This window comes from Martes martes, assembly GCF_963455335.1.
Source record: "Martes martes genome assembly, chromosome: 5".
Taxonomy (NCBI): Eukaryota; Metazoa; Chordata; class Mammalia; order Carnivora; family Mustelidae; genus Martes; species Martes martes.
This window is the reverse complement of record NC_137892.1, coordinates 96,345,303-96,362,793: the sequence shown is the minus strand read 5'-3', so window position 1 is coordinate 96,362,793 and position 17,491 is coordinate 96,345,303. Positions and strand designations below refer to the sequence as shown.

At 48.0% G+C, this 17,491-nt stretch overlaps 1 protein-coding gene across 7 annotated transcripts in view; it reads right to left on the bottom strand.

The window, feature by feature from the left end:
- Nucleotides 1–17,491, bottom strand: part of ACSL6 (acyl-CoA synthetase long chain family member 6) — a gene marked incomplete at its 5' end in the record, with an annotated part of 59,136 nt that overhangs the window by 12,773 nt on the left and 28,872 nt on the right. For 3 of the 7 annotated variants that reach the window (XM_080804581.1, XM_080804580.1, XM_080804583.1), the window contains 9 exons: nucleotides 475–618; nucleotides 3,592–3,708; nucleotides 4,892–4,980; nucleotides 7,445–7,517; nucleotides 8,542–8,637; nucleotides 9,622–9,756; nucleotides 10,174–10,308; nucleotides 11,806–11,883; nucleotides 13,591–13,664. In XM_080804581.1, the coding sequence (XP_080660707.1) occupies nucleotides 475–618; nucleotides 3,592–3,708; nucleotides 4,892–4,980; nucleotides 7,445–7,517; nucleotides 8,542–8,637; nucleotides 9,622–9,756; nucleotides 10,174–10,308; nucleotides 11,806–11,883; nucleotides 13,591–13,664 (941 nt within the window). Of the gene's footprint in view, nucleotides 1–474; nucleotides 619–3,591; nucleotides 3,709–4,891; nucleotides 4,981–7,444; nucleotides 7,518–8,541; nucleotides 8,638–9,621; nucleotides 9,757–10,173; nucleotides 10,309–11,805; nucleotides 11,884–11,940; nucleotides 12,019–13,590; nucleotides 13,665–17,491 lie in introns of all 7 variants that reach the window. The other 4 variants (XM_080804579.1, XM_080804582.1, XM_080804584.1 and 1 more) reach the window with 3 other exon arrangements.

Here is a 17,491-nt window from a genome sequence, read left to right as displayed (position 1 = left end):
TAATCCTAACTATGTCAACATATTACCCTAATATATTAGCCATATATACAGAGAGGGAGAGCTATATTATCAACAGTACTGTTATTTGCAATACTGTATCCACTTATCTGTAGACCTCATCTGCATTTTTAAGATTAAAGAGCAGAAGAAACCCTGAATCTGGCTTTAGCATCTTATCTCAATATCCCTCTTGGAAGTAGATGGGGCCTAAGTTAAAAGCAGTGGGAATGTTCATTACTACTACTTCAAGCAACTTTTTCACCTAATCACAGTTTATCAAACTCTACAAGTGAGATTTCTCCTTCAAAAGAAATTTTCTCTCACAATCTAATATGCAGAATACCAGTGTCTGATTGGAAATCAATGTTTACCACAACAGCCAAATACCAAATACTCAGGAAGTTATTCCCAAATAACTCCAGATTTTTCAGCAGGCCCAGTATGCGTGAGAGGGCTGAAGCACGGGAGACTCACCTTTAAGCTGTCGCCATGGACATAGATTTGTGCCACAGGCTCACTCCGGATATAGATGTTCTCAATCTTCTCAGGCGCCACATACTCTCCCTGAGCAAGTTTAAATATGTGCTTCTTCCGATCAATAACTTTAAGAGTCCCTGCCTGTGGAGTTGGACAAACCGCTTCAGGAAAAGATAGCATTCTTGAATCTAAACCCCTCACTCATCAGTGCCATAGCCCCTCACCCCTGCCCTGTCGCCCCTGCAAACCCCACTGGATCTGGGCTTCCACCTGAGGCCTCTACCATTACACAGCCCCCTTGTGGCTAGAGAGGGCCACCACAAACCACGAACCGCGGGTTGATGGCTCTAGAGATCTGCTAGACGCTGAGTGCCCACTGTCCTTTCCCCTCAGCACTTACCCCACCTCCCACTCCCCACTCTCATACCCGAAACCCTCATGCCCAGCAACCAGGTGTCCTCCTCCTCAGAAGGCCCGCCTACCTTCCCCTCTCACCCAAGCTGCCTCTTTTCTCACCACCATCTTCAAATTCACTCCCTTGAATGATGCTTAGACCTTTCTGCCCAGCTACTGTCTCTGCTCCCAAAGAGTGGCCTCTCCATCCCCCAGCAAACAGCAGACCTTGGCAGAGGTCCCCGGGGACTCCTCCCTGACAGACCAGATGGTATGCAGAGTCGTCACCTCTCCAGGACCTCGGCAGCAGGCAGGCCACCCCTTGAGCAGTGAGTACTTGTGCTCCTGGCCACAGACTTCCCTAACTCCCTTTGACCTTTCTGAGTTTCTCAGAGGAACTGGTGTATCTCTTCCTTTGGCTCAACCCTTGAATGTTGTACTTTCTTCACCTCCACTGACAACATTCCTTGAAATAACCTCCATTTGTTTCTTCATTGGCCACTCCCACATCTGCCTAAGTGTCCAGCCAAACCCCTTCACCAAATTCCAAACCCAGGACCTAACACTCAGGAGGCTTCAGAAACCAGACTGTTCGCCCTGCAGGACACAGCAGAAAGCCCATCATTGTCCTCCTCATGCCTGCCCCTCCCTTCAAGCCCCATACTCGGAGATGGCCTCTCTGTTTGCCTCTCCTGGAACTGCTGGCCATCAGGCTCATTGTCCTCAACCACAAATCCCTCCCACACCCACCTCCTTCACCCATCAAAACCCCTTCCTGACTGGATTTCTGCATATCCTCTGTCCTTCCTCCATCTGTTTAATTGGCCAAAGCAGAGCAAAGTCTCCAGAAAAGAAAAACGAGCAGGCCCTGTTTCATTCAAAACCCAGGCTGGACCTTAGGTGCTTCCTATACACTGGCTTCTTTGACCCTCATGGTACCCCCTGAGTGGGACATCATCACCTCCATTCCACAGATGAGGAAAATGAGGATTAGAGAATTTGGCTGATTTCTCAAAAGCCACACGGCTAGGACGCAGGGGAAGCAGGATTTGAATTAGGTCTTTCTGGATCAGAAGTTTGTACCTTGTCCCTAATCTACCTAATACTCTTTCAAAACATTGATAATTTTAAAAAATGGACACCTACAGACCACCTGTCCACTGTCCTGGGCTCCTAGTGTATACGCAGTTCTAGGTCTCCACATGAATTACTTTACTTGCTTCTCCTAACATCCTGCAAGGTGGGTGGTTGCACCCAACTTATAGGGAATCAGTACTAGATTCATAGTACTAGTATTGGAACTTCAAGCTTTTACCAATTTTGAGGCCCTCCCTCTTTAAGAAAAATAATATAAAATGAAGTGCTGGGGCTTGGACGGGGCGTGTGCAAGTGAGGGGCTCTGAGCCTAGGCTTCCTCAGCAGAGAGAACGATGCACGCTCTGCCAGCCTGCAGGCCCTGTTGCTTCCCCAGCCTCTCCCCTCCACACCTAGGGGGGCCTCAGGGAGACTGCCTACCTCACACCTCTTGTGTCTCTCTACTTAGCATGTGCTATCACTCCTGCCCTGACCATCCTTTCTACCCTCTCCTCTCTCCTCGGAACAGGACTCACATCCTGAGACTCCCATAGGTGCCCGTCCTGCCCTGCCTCTCCCCAGGCAAGCGTGGCCCTTCACTTATGCCCATCGCATTATACACCATATTGGCATCTCTTTCTTGAGCAGAGTCCCTGGCCCTGGGCACACGCTGGGGGTGCATCTGTGTCTGCTATGGGAAAGGGCTTCTCAGGGAAGGACACAAATTCAAGGCCGGGGCGAATCAGCTCACCAGCCCACAGGGCCACCAGACGGATCAGCACCATTCACATGCTTGAGAAACACTACATTTTACAGCGTCTACCCTAAACCTTAGCAACTTCACAAAGACACAGGGGACATTCCTGAGGTGGGCTGCATCAGGCCAGGGGCTCTCAGTTCCAGCAACAGAGCCGTTTTCTGGTCATAGTTTTTAATCTAAGCATATCCTGTGTGCCAGGCATTGTGTCAACCACTTTACAGATATAACTTCTTTTATTCCTCAAAACCACCATAGAGGTAATCAGTGTTATTAGCCCCCATTTTACAAATGAGTGAGGCACAATAACTCAGTCTGGTTAAAAGTCAGGGGACACAGCCAAAGAATATCATGTAGCTTTCTTCTCTTACTCCACAAAAAAGTCAACAAGGAGCCCCGGAGAGGGATGAGGCTTTGGGCTTCAGTCTCAGAGCAAGTGCTGGCAGAGCCAAAGGAACTCGGACACCCTTCTTCCTGGCTCCAACTTTTCCCACTGCTCAGTGCCACCTCTCAGCAAGGTGCCAATGTCTGTGGGTCCCTAGGCCCTGCCTTTCTCAGACCTCCCAGAGCTATGAGCTTCCGGCCCCTTGTACCCCACTGGTCAGATTCCACAGCACTGACAAATCTCAACCCGGAAAGGGATAAGGTAGGGAGTGGTCTCAAACTCCAGCTGTGCCCTCCCATAAAGATCTCTATCACCTTTATCAGAAGGATGGACAAGAAAGCTCTGGGGGCAAGATAAGGAAGAACCTCCTTATCCCCACCCCCCTCGCAGTTGTTCCTAAATGGCTAATTATCAGGGAAGATATGGAGAAGAATTTTGCCTCAGAAGTGAGTTGGATTATACACCCTTCCCACCATAAGCATGCGGTGGCTGGAAACTTACGCACCGGCAGCCACTTCCCAATGTCCCCAGTGTGCAGCCAGCCGTCGCTGTCCAGGGCTTCCTTTGTCCTGTCTGGATCTTTCAAGTAACCTTTGAACACATTTGGTCCTCTCACACATATCTGTAGGGACAAACACCGGGTTTCTGTCAGCCCACAGCATGAGGAATCCCGATGCAGGACTGTCAGGAGGCATGTGTAGGAGAATGTATCCTATCCTTCCAGAAATTTGCTGTGGAAACAGCAGGGATGGAGACAGAATACAGGAATGGCCACCAGCAGACTGAACAGTCTCCTGCTTTTCTCCAACAGTATGTTCTGTCCTGGCCATGTTTCTTCCCTGTCCTGGCCCCCTACCCTACCCTCAGGCCTCCTGCCCTCCCTTCCTTCAGTAAGTGCTGCTTTGTGACACTGAAAGGGGTCTCCTCAGATACTGATGGCTGGCTGATTCCACTGGAGATTTGAGTTCTCTGTGACATGATGGGGCAGTCATGCCCCATCTACTCCCATGGAGTGAACAAGTATAGGCCAGCTCTATCCCCCTCTTCTGGTCTAGTTGCAAGGGTACTGCTTCTGCTGGGACACATACATAATAGCAGGCCATGTCAGTTAGGGAAAAAAAATGGATTGTTTTTTAAGTTTAGGAATTTTATTTTTTGCTTTTTTGTTTTTTTAAAGATTTATTTATTTTAGAGAGAGAGCATGAGCAGGGGGGCGGCAGGGGGCGGAGATTGAGAGGGAGAGAGAGAATCTCAAGCAGACACCCTGCTGAGTGCAGAGCCTGACTCAGGGCTCAATCCCAGAACCCTGAGATCAAGACCTGAGCCATAATCAGGAGTTGGATGCTTAACTGACTGAGCTACCCAGGTGCCACAAAAGTTTGGGAATTTCAAGTCTTAATTTAGACCAGCCCGGTCCCAACCTGGGGGCTGGTTGCTTCATAAGCAAGAGAGGAAATGCTGAATTCAGTAGAGTGAAATTAATCAGTAATTTTTAAAAAAGATTTTATTTATTTATTTGACAGACAGAGATCACAAGTAGGCAGAGAAGCAGGCAGAGAGAGAGAGGAGGAAGTAGGCTCCCTGCTGAGCAGAGAGCCCGATGCAGGGCTCGATCCCAGGACCCTGGGATCATGACCCAAGCCGAAGGCAGAGGCTTTAACCCACTGAGCCACCCAGGCACCCCAATTGATCAGTAATTTAAAGTGACTTTACAGGGAGGGTGAAAGGAAAACAATTCTATTGTTTTTCTTTTACTTACTGTATGTGGCATGCAGAGACATAAATGGCTAAGGTCCTAAATTTACCTCTCCCTCTCCTTTGGAGGTCCAATAGTTCAGTTCCTCGACATCGATGAGCTTGATATGATTGCAGGGGAGAGGTGCCCCTACATGCCCTAGAACACCAAAGCAATATGGCATTTGTCAGTGTCTAGATCAATTTCAGCACTGAAGATGCTCTGGGCCACGTAAAAATCCCTCCAGGGTTGAAGTGGGGAATTACAGGAGAGCAATACATCTTTTTTTTTTTTTTTTTTAAATAACTGGCAGTTTTTTTTTTTTTTAAATATTTTATTTATTTATTTGACAGACAGATCACAAGTAGGCATAGAGGCAGGCAGAGAGAGAAGGGAGGAAGCAGGCTCCCCGCTGAGGAGAGAGCCCGATGCGGGGCTCGATCCCAGGACGCTGGGATCATGACCTGAGCTGAAGGCAGCGGCTTTAACCCACTGAGCCACCCAGGCGCCCCAGAGCAATACATCTTAAGATGGGCGTTTGTCACAGGTAAGCACTGATGATTAAAAAAACGTTCTGGGGAAAAGACAGGCCAACCTCTGCTGGGCCTTTGTTTTACATCTGATTCTTTAAAAAGCTAAACAGGCACACCTGGCCCAGTACCAACCTGCACAGGGTCTGTAGGGGGCCTCCTACCCACACCAACCATACCATCAGTATTTTTCCAATAGGGCCCATATTAAACATTTCCCCCCACTGTCAGACCCCTGGTTTTGGAACTGTCGTCATTACTTTTCCACCAGTCAACAGACTATTGGTTCATGCGCAAACCATCCAGAAGTTTTTTCAAAATTTAGATTTTGATGAGCCCTGAAAGTCTCCATGTCTCACAGACACCCAGGGGATGCTGGTGCTTCTGGTCCACATATTACACTTAGAGTAACAAAGGAATAGAAGACAAGCATGAGATCATTCTTCCCTGAAAAATAAGACTTCAAATGTTCTTGCTCATATATACTCCAACTGCACATTTACATCGAAATCAATTTTCTAGTAATTATGGTTGTTAGCACAATTCCCTGGCAAGGTGGAGGGGTTTTGAGTGGGTGCTGGCCAAGGTACTGAAAGAAAAGTGCGCCATGTAGATGAAAACAGGTTGCGACAATCTGGTTTCTCTTTTAAAGAGGTTGCAGACTTTTATAATATTGTCTAAAGATATCTATCCTCTCATACTGAATAGCCTTGGCAAGTTTTTGTGGTAAGGATGACTTAAAAAGGCAAAATCTCAAAAATCTTACATAGGAAAATGTAGAGGATGCCATTAAGAGGAAAGACAGTGTCCAGAAAGAAAGGGATCCACGTGAGTGATCAGTAAATATGATGGCAGAATAAGAAAAAAGTTACTGATCCAGGGTTTTGGAAGAATAGTCCTTGTAGTAAGTTTTCCAGGGGTAGAGACAGCAAAGAATCTATACACAAGATAGACTTTATTCACCTAGGGTTTGAAGAGATAAAACTCAGACAAAAATGCTTCTGTCCTTGATGTGGTCAAATATGACTTCAATATGGAACACACCTCTCATGTTTCAGCTGACTGCTTCAAGGTGTTCTGAAAAGAGCATGGCACTACTGTGCATCTCTCTTTTCCATGTGTATCACCCTGAATTTTCCTTTTTTTTTTTTTAAAGATTTTATTTATTTATTTGACAGAGAGAGATCACAAGTAGACAGAGAGGCAGGCAGAGAGAGAGAGGGAAGCAGGCTCCCTGCCGAGCAGAGAGCCCGATGCGGGACTCGATCCCAGGACCCTGAGATCATGACCTGAGCCGAAGGCAGCGGCATAACCTACTGAGCCACCCAGGCGCCCCCTCACCCTGAATTTTCTAGTGTGTAGTTGAGTAAACCTGCACTGAAAGAATGGTCCCTGGCTGACATAGGAAGTTGGTATCCTGAAGGATTCTTTTGCTCAGTGTTTTTCAGGTTCTTCTAGTGTCTGGTTTAAATTTTGTGGTAGGCAATAAATACATGGGCTACCTACTGCACCCTCCTTGCTCTGAAAGAGGAGTCTCTTCAGAATGAAGGCATGGAAAGGAGCTGCTTCTTCCAGAGGATGCTGTTGCCTTCTAGACATTAATATCACAGGAGACCCCAGGTCCCAAATGGTCTCAGAAGTGGTTTAAGAAATAGTGCTCTGGTCACTATGAACTTGCCCTTCTTTCCTAAATCATACCTAATTCACAGCCTGCTTCCTTCATTCTAAAATACTAGGTTCTAACCCACAAAATCCAACATACTGACATTTACTGATGTTATTTATTGATGTTTACTGATAGTTCCACCTGGAACTATAGTCTGTGATCTACCACTTCTTTATATATATATATATATATGACTTCTAGTATCCATAAAAGAAATGGGAAAAGACAAAACATATTTGAAAATCACAAAAATATGTAGCAAAGAGAACAACATCCAATGTGCCACAACCCAGACATAACCACCATCAGTGTTTTTCTTCTTTTTCTGTCCCCTTTTTCCTACATGACCCATAAATTTGTTTTCCATAAAGACGTTTTAGATCAGTGGTGCCCCATGAATCATTCCCACATCTCCACTCCATCCTACCTGAGGTCCAGTCCCCGGGCGTGGTGAAGGTACACCCAGCTGTACACTCAGTTTGGCCGTAACCTTCATAAACCTTCAAATGAAAAACAAAACCACGCTGTAAGTTACATGTTCCTACAGCTGACTGACTGCCCTTTTCAGCCAGCTAACCTCCCACTGAACATCTGGCTGTTCCATGCTGGGGGCCGTGGGAGGGGAGGTAGGCTACTCCAGGTGAAAACAACAGGTGTGGCTACTTGGCTTAGAAGAGGTGCTATTTTTATACTGCAGACACTTAGGAGGTAAAGTTATGTGATCTGGGGTGAAGATTTCTGACCTATTTTCAACTACTGACTTTATTTTTCATTTGGATGATAGGTATGAGAGACAAATACTTTAAAACCTACTATGCGTTTTACTTTTACTCTGTAAGATATTTCCCCCCTGAGAGCCCCACATGTTTGCAGGAATATAGCATGTGAGACAGCCTACCCTAGGAGTGCCCAGGCCATGCTGGTACAGAACAGGAGGATAGTGAAGGGAGCACTGGCTTCTAAAGTATAAAAACTTAAGCATGGACATTTATGAAACAGTTGTGCCTACTTTACACAAAACACATGAGTCACAGCCCTACAGATGCAGGAACTTAATAAATATTAACCGAATAGATAAATGAAGGAATGAGTATTTTAAGAGATGACAAAACCTGTTGAATCAAATAACAAAACAGCAGTGGGCTTGCATCCCCCTCTCCAGTGCTCCTTTTGTGGGTGGGGAGATATTTTGCAGAATGGAGAATGCAGAGATGCTGGCACAGGTATGGGATGGGTTCTCTAGCACGATGATCCATACAGAGTTTAATGGACCCCTCTTCCCAGAATGGGTACGCCTAGATGTCGCAGAACGTGACAAGATACTCTTGGCTTTCACTGACTCTCAACCTATTTCATCGCTTTCACTGACTCTCAACCTATTTCATCCTCAGAGTTGGGAGCCTTTGTCCCACTAAAATCCTGCCCCCAGGATCTTTTTCTCTCCAGTAGAGGGTGCAGTGGGTTTCCTCCTCTGCCCTGACACAGGTCCCATTGACTCTAGGGAAAGCGGTGGAAAGGCTGTACCTGGCACCCCAGAGCGGCCCGGAGGAATCCCAGCACTGTCGGGGACGCGGGGGCTGCTCCAGTGACGATCATCCGCACACAACCACCAAGACTGGCCTATGGGAAGAGACAAGAACCTGCCAGAGATTGTGCTGCCAGAGATGGCATCTAGCCCGCAGGGGTCTCATCCAGGGTCACCACTCAACAGTTGGACTCTTCCTGGCCATAGGGGAGGGATAAAAGAGATAGCCTAAAGCTGAAGAAGTCCCTTCTCCTTTCAAATGAATCAACCCAATCAGTTTTGCAACTTGACCCACAATATGGTCAACTTCTCTGTGTCTTTGGAGGTAAGTGTGCTAGTCCATACTTTTGGCTTTCCCTTAAAATACACAGCTCTTCCCTCACTCTCCCATCAGTTGCATGCAGCCAAAACAATTACTTAGGACATGGTAATGGCATAGTCTTTCCTCATTTATAAATTGATTCCATGTGCTTCTCTATTTACTATGCACAGTAGAGGACAACTGGATTCTTTAAGCACTTTGTTTCTGTAAGTTGAGCCAAGAGAGTTTAAATATTAACTGTCTTAGCTAAAAATAGAGTAGTAAAAAAAAAAGTACTGCTACTAATTAGCTACAAATTCCTTGGGTAATGCAGAGCTTGAAAATTTATGTGGGAATACAGAAGTGAGTAATTTATGATCCACTCAGTCTAGGAGAGGTTGAAGGATTAGGAAATAGGAGGGGAAAGGAAGATTCTTAGCCTCATGGCTAGAACCTAGTGCTGCTGGAAAGCCAGCATGGCCAAGGCTAAAGGGAGGGGCAAGAGAAACTTAAGGCCACAGGAGCTCCTGATGGAGCTGAGGGCAAAGGCACCCCAATGCCTGTGGAGGCCAAAGGACCTGATGTCCAGGAGTCCTTCTTGCTGGTTGCCTTTTGGCAAATATCACACACACCCAAATAATAAAAATGAGTCCTTTAATATTTCTGTGGTAGATTAAGTTTTGATTTCATGAGCAAATTAGTTATCTTGTAAAAGATTACAGGCCACTAGAATGAGCTTGTCAAATTCTTCTCTAAGGCCACTTGTTCATTTTCTTACCTGAATCTTATTAAAGAAGAGTTCATCCCAGATACTATCATTCCTGATGATTCCGCTCCGGACCTCAGCTTGTTTACGTTTTGCTGCAAACTCCAAGAGCCAGCGCTTTAATGGTGTGTCTGCCTGGCTGAAGATCTGAGGAACAGAAGTTGGAAAACAGCTGTCGGGCCTGTGTGTACTACCTCTAGGCAGACACCACTGCAGACCCCCCCCCCCCCCCAGGAAGAAGGCCCAGCCTGAACAACAGAGAAGCCACGCTCCATGTTGCCTCTGCAGGAGATCAGTGGATGTGTGACACCCAGCTAAAGGCTAACCAGCGCCTGGTCACATTGTGGGGATAGAAATTCCTGAAGAAAAAAATCTCCTTAAACAAGGTGTTAGAGAATTGGAAGAAAAGAGGAGAAGGAAGGTGAGAGCAAAGGAATATAAGAGGGGAGGCAACTTCAAGGACCTGAGGGAGGAGGCATGGCAAGCTCGCCCGGGGCTCCAGATCCTATCCAGACAAGCAGATATACAGCACCTCAGCCTGGTCAGATTCCCTAGGGGACTTACCTTGTCATACATCCGGTTCAGCAATCTAGGAACCACAGGGAAGATGGTGGGGCGCAGAGCCTTCATGTCATCTGAGAGGAGACGGATGTCTCCCTGAAAGAAGCCGACGCGTCCCCCATGGCAGTAGACAACAGACTGGAGGGAGAGGACAGGAAGGGAGGAGTTCCTCAGGGTGGTCAGTCCTGGCTGCAGTCCAAAGCTCTGCCCCACGTGGAGGGCACCCATGACCCCCTAACCTAGCTCTGGCTGCTGCCATGAGACACTCAAGAATACCATATGAGGTGCCCCCCTTCCCATTAAGTCCCACTCAGGCACGGGGTGAAGCAGCAAGAGATGGAGGGGGATCCTGGGCCTTTGGAGGATGGCAGAGCAGCCAGTCTCACTGGTGCCTACTCCCTCATGCTCAACTCCCAAGCCCTGGGCAAGGGCCTTCCTGAGAGACTCAGGTCTCTGAGCTGTAATGCACCCTATCAACAGGTCTGCCCCAGGTCTATGGATTTCCCCCAGGGACACCTCAGCAACTCTGGAAAGGTGTGCAGTGCCCATGAGTAATGTTGGCTGTGGGTGTTGTTTGGTGTGGGGGACCAAGGCAGGGCAGGGGGACTGGCTGGTTCTTAATGGGTTTAGGAATATGCATGGGGCTTAATACATGCTCCCTTACTTAATGCTTATTGCAACCCTACAAGTGAGGCAGCATTTATATCTCTATTTTATAGGTGAGGAATGCAAAACTCAGAGAGGTAAAGCCACTTGCTTAGAGTCACAAAACTAGTTATTCGTGATGACCTATGGCATTCTAATCCAGATCTGAAAAGCTGGAAAGCATGCCCTAAAATACCAGCTTTCCTCCAAGCAAGATGGGAGAGGCTTAGTAGACACAGCTTAGGAGAGCCTGGGTGGCTCTGTTGGTTAAGCGTCTGCCTTCAGCTAGGGTCATGATCCCAGGTCCTGGGATCGAGCCCCACATCAGGCTCCCTGCTCAGTGGTGAGTCTGCTTCTCCCTCTCCCTCTGCCACCCCTGCTTGTGCTCTTTCTCTCTCCAATAAGTAAATTAATTAAAAAAAAAAACCACACAGATTATTCACAAGCTGGTTCCCTGAGTGACGCATGCTCGGAAAATTCTTTGTTCCCACAGTCTTGTGTGGACTCCCCCAACTCCCTCTGTACCCCTACAAGGCTGTTCTCAGGACTAATCATTATGCTGGTCCCATCTCTGGCGTAAGGGGTCATGGCAGTTTGTTTCCCCAACCTTACTGTCTTGTTTTCCTTTCCGGGAGTTCATGAGTTCTGGAAGTTATGGTATATAAGTGTCGTGGCCATAGGTGGAGCCACAGTGTACAGAGTGTGAATGCAAAATACTTCTGCAAAGCTGTGATCCTCTCTGAGCATGGGCCGTCAGCTGGGGCCTCTCTCAGCTGAGGCATAACCACAAGCAAGACAAGGCAGGCCTGGGGTAGGCCCTGGAGGCTCCCCAGGAGGGAGAGGTCAGGCAGCCAAGGTCCCCCGACCCCTTGGTAGCTTCTGAGGACAGGGCAGTTTAGTTCTACTTCATGGCACCAGTGACAAAGTGACACTCTGCTAGGGTTCTGGGTTCTGGGCACAGACTGTGCCTCTCTGGAGCCAGGGCCTTACCTGCACCATTCGCTCAAACATGTGTGCTAAAGGCAAATAGGAAATGTGCACATCCGCACAAGTGGGAGCCCACTGACTCTGTAAGAAAACAGAAGGAGCCCAGGCAAGGCCCGGTCAGTCAGGTGGGCGTCTTACCTGGATCACTCTCTCAAACATGTGAGCCAGAGGCAGGAAGGAGATGAGCACATCGTCCTGTCTCGGAAAGATCACTTTCTGCAGGTGACGGGCATGGGAGACAGAAAGGAAAGAAACACTGACAGGAAGACAACGAGAGAGTCATAAAACAATACAGAGAAAATGGTCCTGGAGGGGCAAACAGGAAGAAGGGAAGGGGAATGGAGGGACGGAGTGGTAGGGGGAGGGAGAGAGAGAGAGGCGAGATATGAGAGAGAGAGAGAGAGAGAGAGAGAGAAACAGTGTGAGAGAGAGAGGAAGATGAAAGGCGCAGGAAGGAGAGAGGGAGAGAGAGACAGGGCAGCGTAGGAGGCGGAGTGTTAGGGCGCAGCCAGTGGGTCTAGGTTATCTGCAGAAGCAAAAAGCCCAGTGAAGCACACATAAACCAGCAGAGTCCAGCTCCGCAGGGAAGTCTCCTCTGGGGCCAGGCCCCCTTCGCCATCTCCCTGCGGCACCTGGGCAGGGAGTCCAAGGGGCTTGCCTTGTCGGCACTTTCTAGTCCTCCTTCCAGAAAAGGGACCCTGGGGGAGCCCTAGCTCTGCACCAGCTGTGGCTGGGGTAGAAGCCCCAGGCAGACAGATGGCTGAACCAGACATTGCATGCCACAGCCTGGGGACAGAGCCTGTAGGGGAGGCTGAGAGGGAGCCCTGCTGTGCCCCCCTGCCCCTGACAAGCACATGGGACTGACCACAGCGACAGGGGCTGCACAAGGCCTGTACTCAGGGGTGGGCCGGGCCCTTGGGAGCTCTCCTTCGGTGGACTGCCTGGACCCCCACCCTTTCACAGGCCCTTCGTTCCCTGGGGCTGGCTTCTGAACCAGTCTAGACAAGCCCTGGGAACCTGGCTTATGGCTCCTGACGTGGGTTCAGCCACCAACAGTCTCTCACCATTCTACCAAAATCTATCAGTGTCTGGGGGGCATATGCTCCATGCCGCCACGTGGCGTGAATGCAGAAGAGAGATTTTTCTCCACAGTGGAGAAAAAGCTTGACTTCCGTGAAAAGTAACATTCCTTTCTCCTTGAGGAAACTTGCAGGACAAACAGATACTCACCACTTGTGGAAAAACATCCTTCTCTTAGTTGGTTATAAAATGCTAACATGCCTTTATCAGGCATGTTATTAAGCTTTTTTTTTTTTTTAACTTTAGATTTACCTTTTCAAGTACAGTCTTACAAATTAGCAGTTGCCGTTATTTCTCAGACTCTAGCAGTCCTTAAACACAAAATGACTGAATTAAACCCTGACCTATGTGAACGACAAGTTATTAAGGATTACTTTCTAAATAAAGGTACACATAAAACCACACATATTTCAATTTTCACAGTTAAAAATGAAAAACAGGTTTACATGTTTCTCTTTCTGGGATCTTAGCACTCTCAGAAATCAAACTGGCTATTTATCAGGCATGGGTCATTTCAGGGTTTGGGGGCTAAAGTGTCTGTAAAAGTCAGATTGCTCTTAATGACAAGAGAAACTCCTGCCTTTCATAGGAAAGGCAGCTCAGATTACATCAGGGGGGAAAAAAAAGAAAAGAAAAGAAAACAAAAAAAACTCTGAGGCTTGAGGGTGTCCTCAAGAGACACCTGTGTAGTGAATCTACTTTATTCACCTCTGTCACTTTCAGAAAGCCTGAGAAATCAGCCACCACGTTCCCATGGGTGAGCATCGCACCTTTTGGGTTTCCTAAAAAGAGAAAGCAAAAAGGCAAATCAGCTAGAAGCTCAAGGGCCACTGGGACGGTGACAGTCCCAGACACTCAGCACCCGAGCCTCTGGCCTTCATCTGCAGCCACTTCAGAGTCCTAGGCTGATGGGTGCTGTGTCGGAGACTCTCACCCTGAGGCTTCCAGCAGCTTGGGACCAGAACACAGGTGACATAGTCCCACAGGCAGGGTATCTTAAGGCCTGAAAGGCTGGCTACTTGTGGCCTGTGCCTTCCCCTTTTCTGCCTCCGTGGGGGAGCACAAGCTGTCATCTCCCAGGCTCCTCACATACACTCAGTACCCTGTGCTCCTTTCTGGGCTGAGCGGGTCTCGTCTCCAGAATCCAGCAGCCCACTGTGCTGACAGAGGACTTCCTTGCTGCATGCAGCCCTTGTAAAGGCCCCAGGCTCGAGCCAGCCTAGAGGAGCAGAGCACGGGGTCAGCCCCTCCCTTGCTGGCAGAGACAGGACATGAGAAGGATATTCTCGTTTTGTCTTGATAAGACCTTTCAGGATTGCTTGTAGTGAAACCCAGGTCTGGTAGAATGACTCAGAAGACGGGGCTAGGTGGGGACCCAGGGCACCATAGGCTGGGGAAGAAGGCCAGCTAGTCACCATTTCAAGTCAGGGTGAATAGGACACACATCTAACCAGCCTCTTGACTCCTGGCCTTGCCTGTCACCGCCAGCAGAACACAGGGAAGCCATTTCTCCTCTCTGTTTGCTTACCTGTAAAACAGAGATAATGCCCACCTCCCAGGGCTTTCAGAAGTTCTAAGAATATAATCTATGTGCAAAAAATGTTAAATTAAAAGTTTCCACTAAGGCAGCAGTTATAATAACCATGAAACTCCAAAAGTGAAAGACCAGACCATGGGCAGAATTTACCCAGGAAACATTAAATAAACCAATATGTTAAATTTGCAACCCTCACCTAGAAAGAGGTCATAAAAGGGCTAAGTGACCCGAGATAAAAAGAGTATTGTAGTATACGCCACCACATTGCTCACACTAAAATGTTTAATTTTATGCTGTATGAAATTTACTTCAGTGAGGGGAGGAGAGGAGGAAGAGGAGGAAGGGGGAGGGGGGAGGAGGAAGAGGGAGGAAGAGGAGAGAGGGGAGGGGAGGGGGAGAGGAAGAGGAGAGAGGGGAGGGGAGGGGGAGAGGAAGAAGGAGGAGGAGGACCAGAAGGAGGAGGGGGAGGGGAAGGAGGGGGAGGGGGGAAAGAGGAGGGGGAGGAGAAAGAAGAAGAAAGAAGAACTAGGGGAAGAAGAAGGAGGATGGGAGGAGGAGGAAGAGGAGGGGAAGAAAAAGGAGGAGAAGGTGAAGAAGGAGAAAAGGAACAAGAAAAAGAAGAGGGAAAAGAGGAAGAAGGAGGAGGGGGACAGAAGGAGGGAGAAGGAAAGGAGAGAGGAGGAAGTGGAGGTGAGGAGAGGGAGGAGGGGAGAAATGGAGGAATGGATTTGTGAGAAGAATTTCTTGGGAGAGAGCTACATAGTTCTATAGCCCATCAAAGTGGGGAAGAATGGGGGGGGGTCCTCTTTCCCAACCCAAAACCCACATTAACTCAGAACTTGATCATATTCCCTGCTGCTGAGGGTCCCAGTGAGAAGTGTAAAAAGCATGTCTGCAAACAAATAAATTCCAGGGACTGGTTATGGAGTTTGCAGAAAGAACATTACTCTTAGGGGGTAGTGGGAATGGTGGGTTAAGAAGGAGTCTTGTCCACTGGCCAGTTTCCTCCGACTCAGGAGGAAGCAGTCGTAGGCCACAGGCCAAAGGTGAAGTGGAGAAGGGAGGAGACAACCCAGAGAACACTGCCTACAATCAAGGCAACTCCCACAAGCGGCCATGACACAAAGAGGAATTTTAAAGGTCTGCTTCTACTCCACTTCCCTTTCCCACTTCCTTTTTCTCCCTCCCCATTTCCACCTGGTGGGAGAGGGCCCAAAGCTTCATTAGCAAGCTAGAGGAGGAGGAGAAACACCAGAGTGAGAGAAGAGAGGCAGACCACCAGGCCAGCAGCCAGCCCCAGCTGGGGAGGGAAAAAATGGCAGCAAAGTGGTCAAATTCGCACTTTGGACAGACACCTGCAGTTATGAATTCAGACCGTTGGTGACTTACGACACCTATGAAATTGATATGACAGTGACCAGAAAATGCAAGAGGTGCCTGTTTTCACCCAAGGGCAGAAAAAGTTCCAACTGAGTAACTTTAAAGGCACAGATGGAGCCAAAAGTCAAGTTACTCTCATAATTCTGTCTTGTGTGGCCTGTGTGCTCACCTTAACTGGCACTCTGTCCGTCAGACACAGGAGCGTCTCAGTCTGACCAAGACGTATGGTGGGTGGGGTTTTAACAAGTGCTCTGGCACAAACACCCATTCTGCAAATCACAGAGGGTTTGCGGGTGGTGGGGAGATGCAGAAGGTTATAGGGCTTTAATAGGTAGCTGTCAAAATACCTTTCTTTTTTTCAAATGAAGACCCATGGGATCTGTTTTACCTCTGGTGGTCTTTCTTTCATCCCAGCATCTTTCCTCAAACCCAAGTCCATATTAGGAACTGTTCCTGAATCATCTCCTATGTACAAATCCCACAGAATCTCTGGATCCACAGACTATTCTGGGAAATTTTCACCTGTGGATCCCCAAGTTCTGGAATTTTCTAAGGAATACCCCCAAAATACTAGGTATGAACTCAGAACTCCCACAAAATACTGCCCAATGCTATAGAACTTTAGATCTGCTATACTGGCTGACTTGCTCATGCCTAATGCAACCTCAAGGTGGTTGACTGAGAATCTCAAGAGAAAGTTGTCTTCATTCATGAAAATTGTCTGAAGCCTCCATTCAGTTCAGTCCACAACACACACAATGTTAGCAATTACTCAGTTCTGCTTAGACAAACGTTTTTCCTCTCCAACACCAAGAGAAGTTTGTACCCTTTAGAAACAAACCTTTGGCTCCATCTAGGCCTTTACTCAGCGGGGGTGGGGGGAGTTGTGTTTCTGCCCCTGGATGAAAACACAGGCACCTCATGCTTTTTCTGGTTATTGTCAGGTCAGTTTTATGGGTGTTGTAAGTCACTGATGGACTGAATGCAGAACTGCAGGTGTCTGTCCAAAGTGCGAATCTGACCACTTTGCTGCCACTTCTTCCCTCCCCAGCTAGGGCTGGCTGCCGGCTTGGTGGTCTGCCTCTCCTCTCTCGCTCTGGCGTTTCTCCTCCTCCTCCAACTTTCTTGCAGGTATGAGTGAGGTTTTATAAACTTCGAATGAGTTACAGAATTTTAAAATATTCCCAGAGATGTTCAAATCATGTCTTCAAGTCATGCCTCCATGTGGTCCCAAAGGAAGAAGGAGAAGCACATGTTGACAACAAATCCTGGGACAGGATGCAAGGTCCGAGCTGGGAGGTGGGAGGTAAGGCTTTGGAAAGTTCTGCTTGCTTCTCTGATTCAGGACAAATGCTTGCTTCTGGTAGTATTTCCTTCAAATGTGTTACGGAAAATTTTCCAAGTTACTCACATGGAGGAACAGGTAAGCATTCCTCACTAGACCTCTAGCAAAGTTAAAGAACCAGTGTTTGCTCTGGTTCTCTCCTTTTCTGTTCCAACATCAGTGGAGGTGCTGCCTGGGCCCCAACATCTCAGCAACATGAGACCAACTGTCCCTTTCCAACCTTCTACTCACAGCCTGGCCATCCTCCCACTTATTTTCTCTCCAGCTGCTGAAGTTAAAGAACTCTTCTTTGTTGATTCTGCAAAAGTCATTTGGACTTTAGTCAGTATTCCTTGGCTGGCCATCCA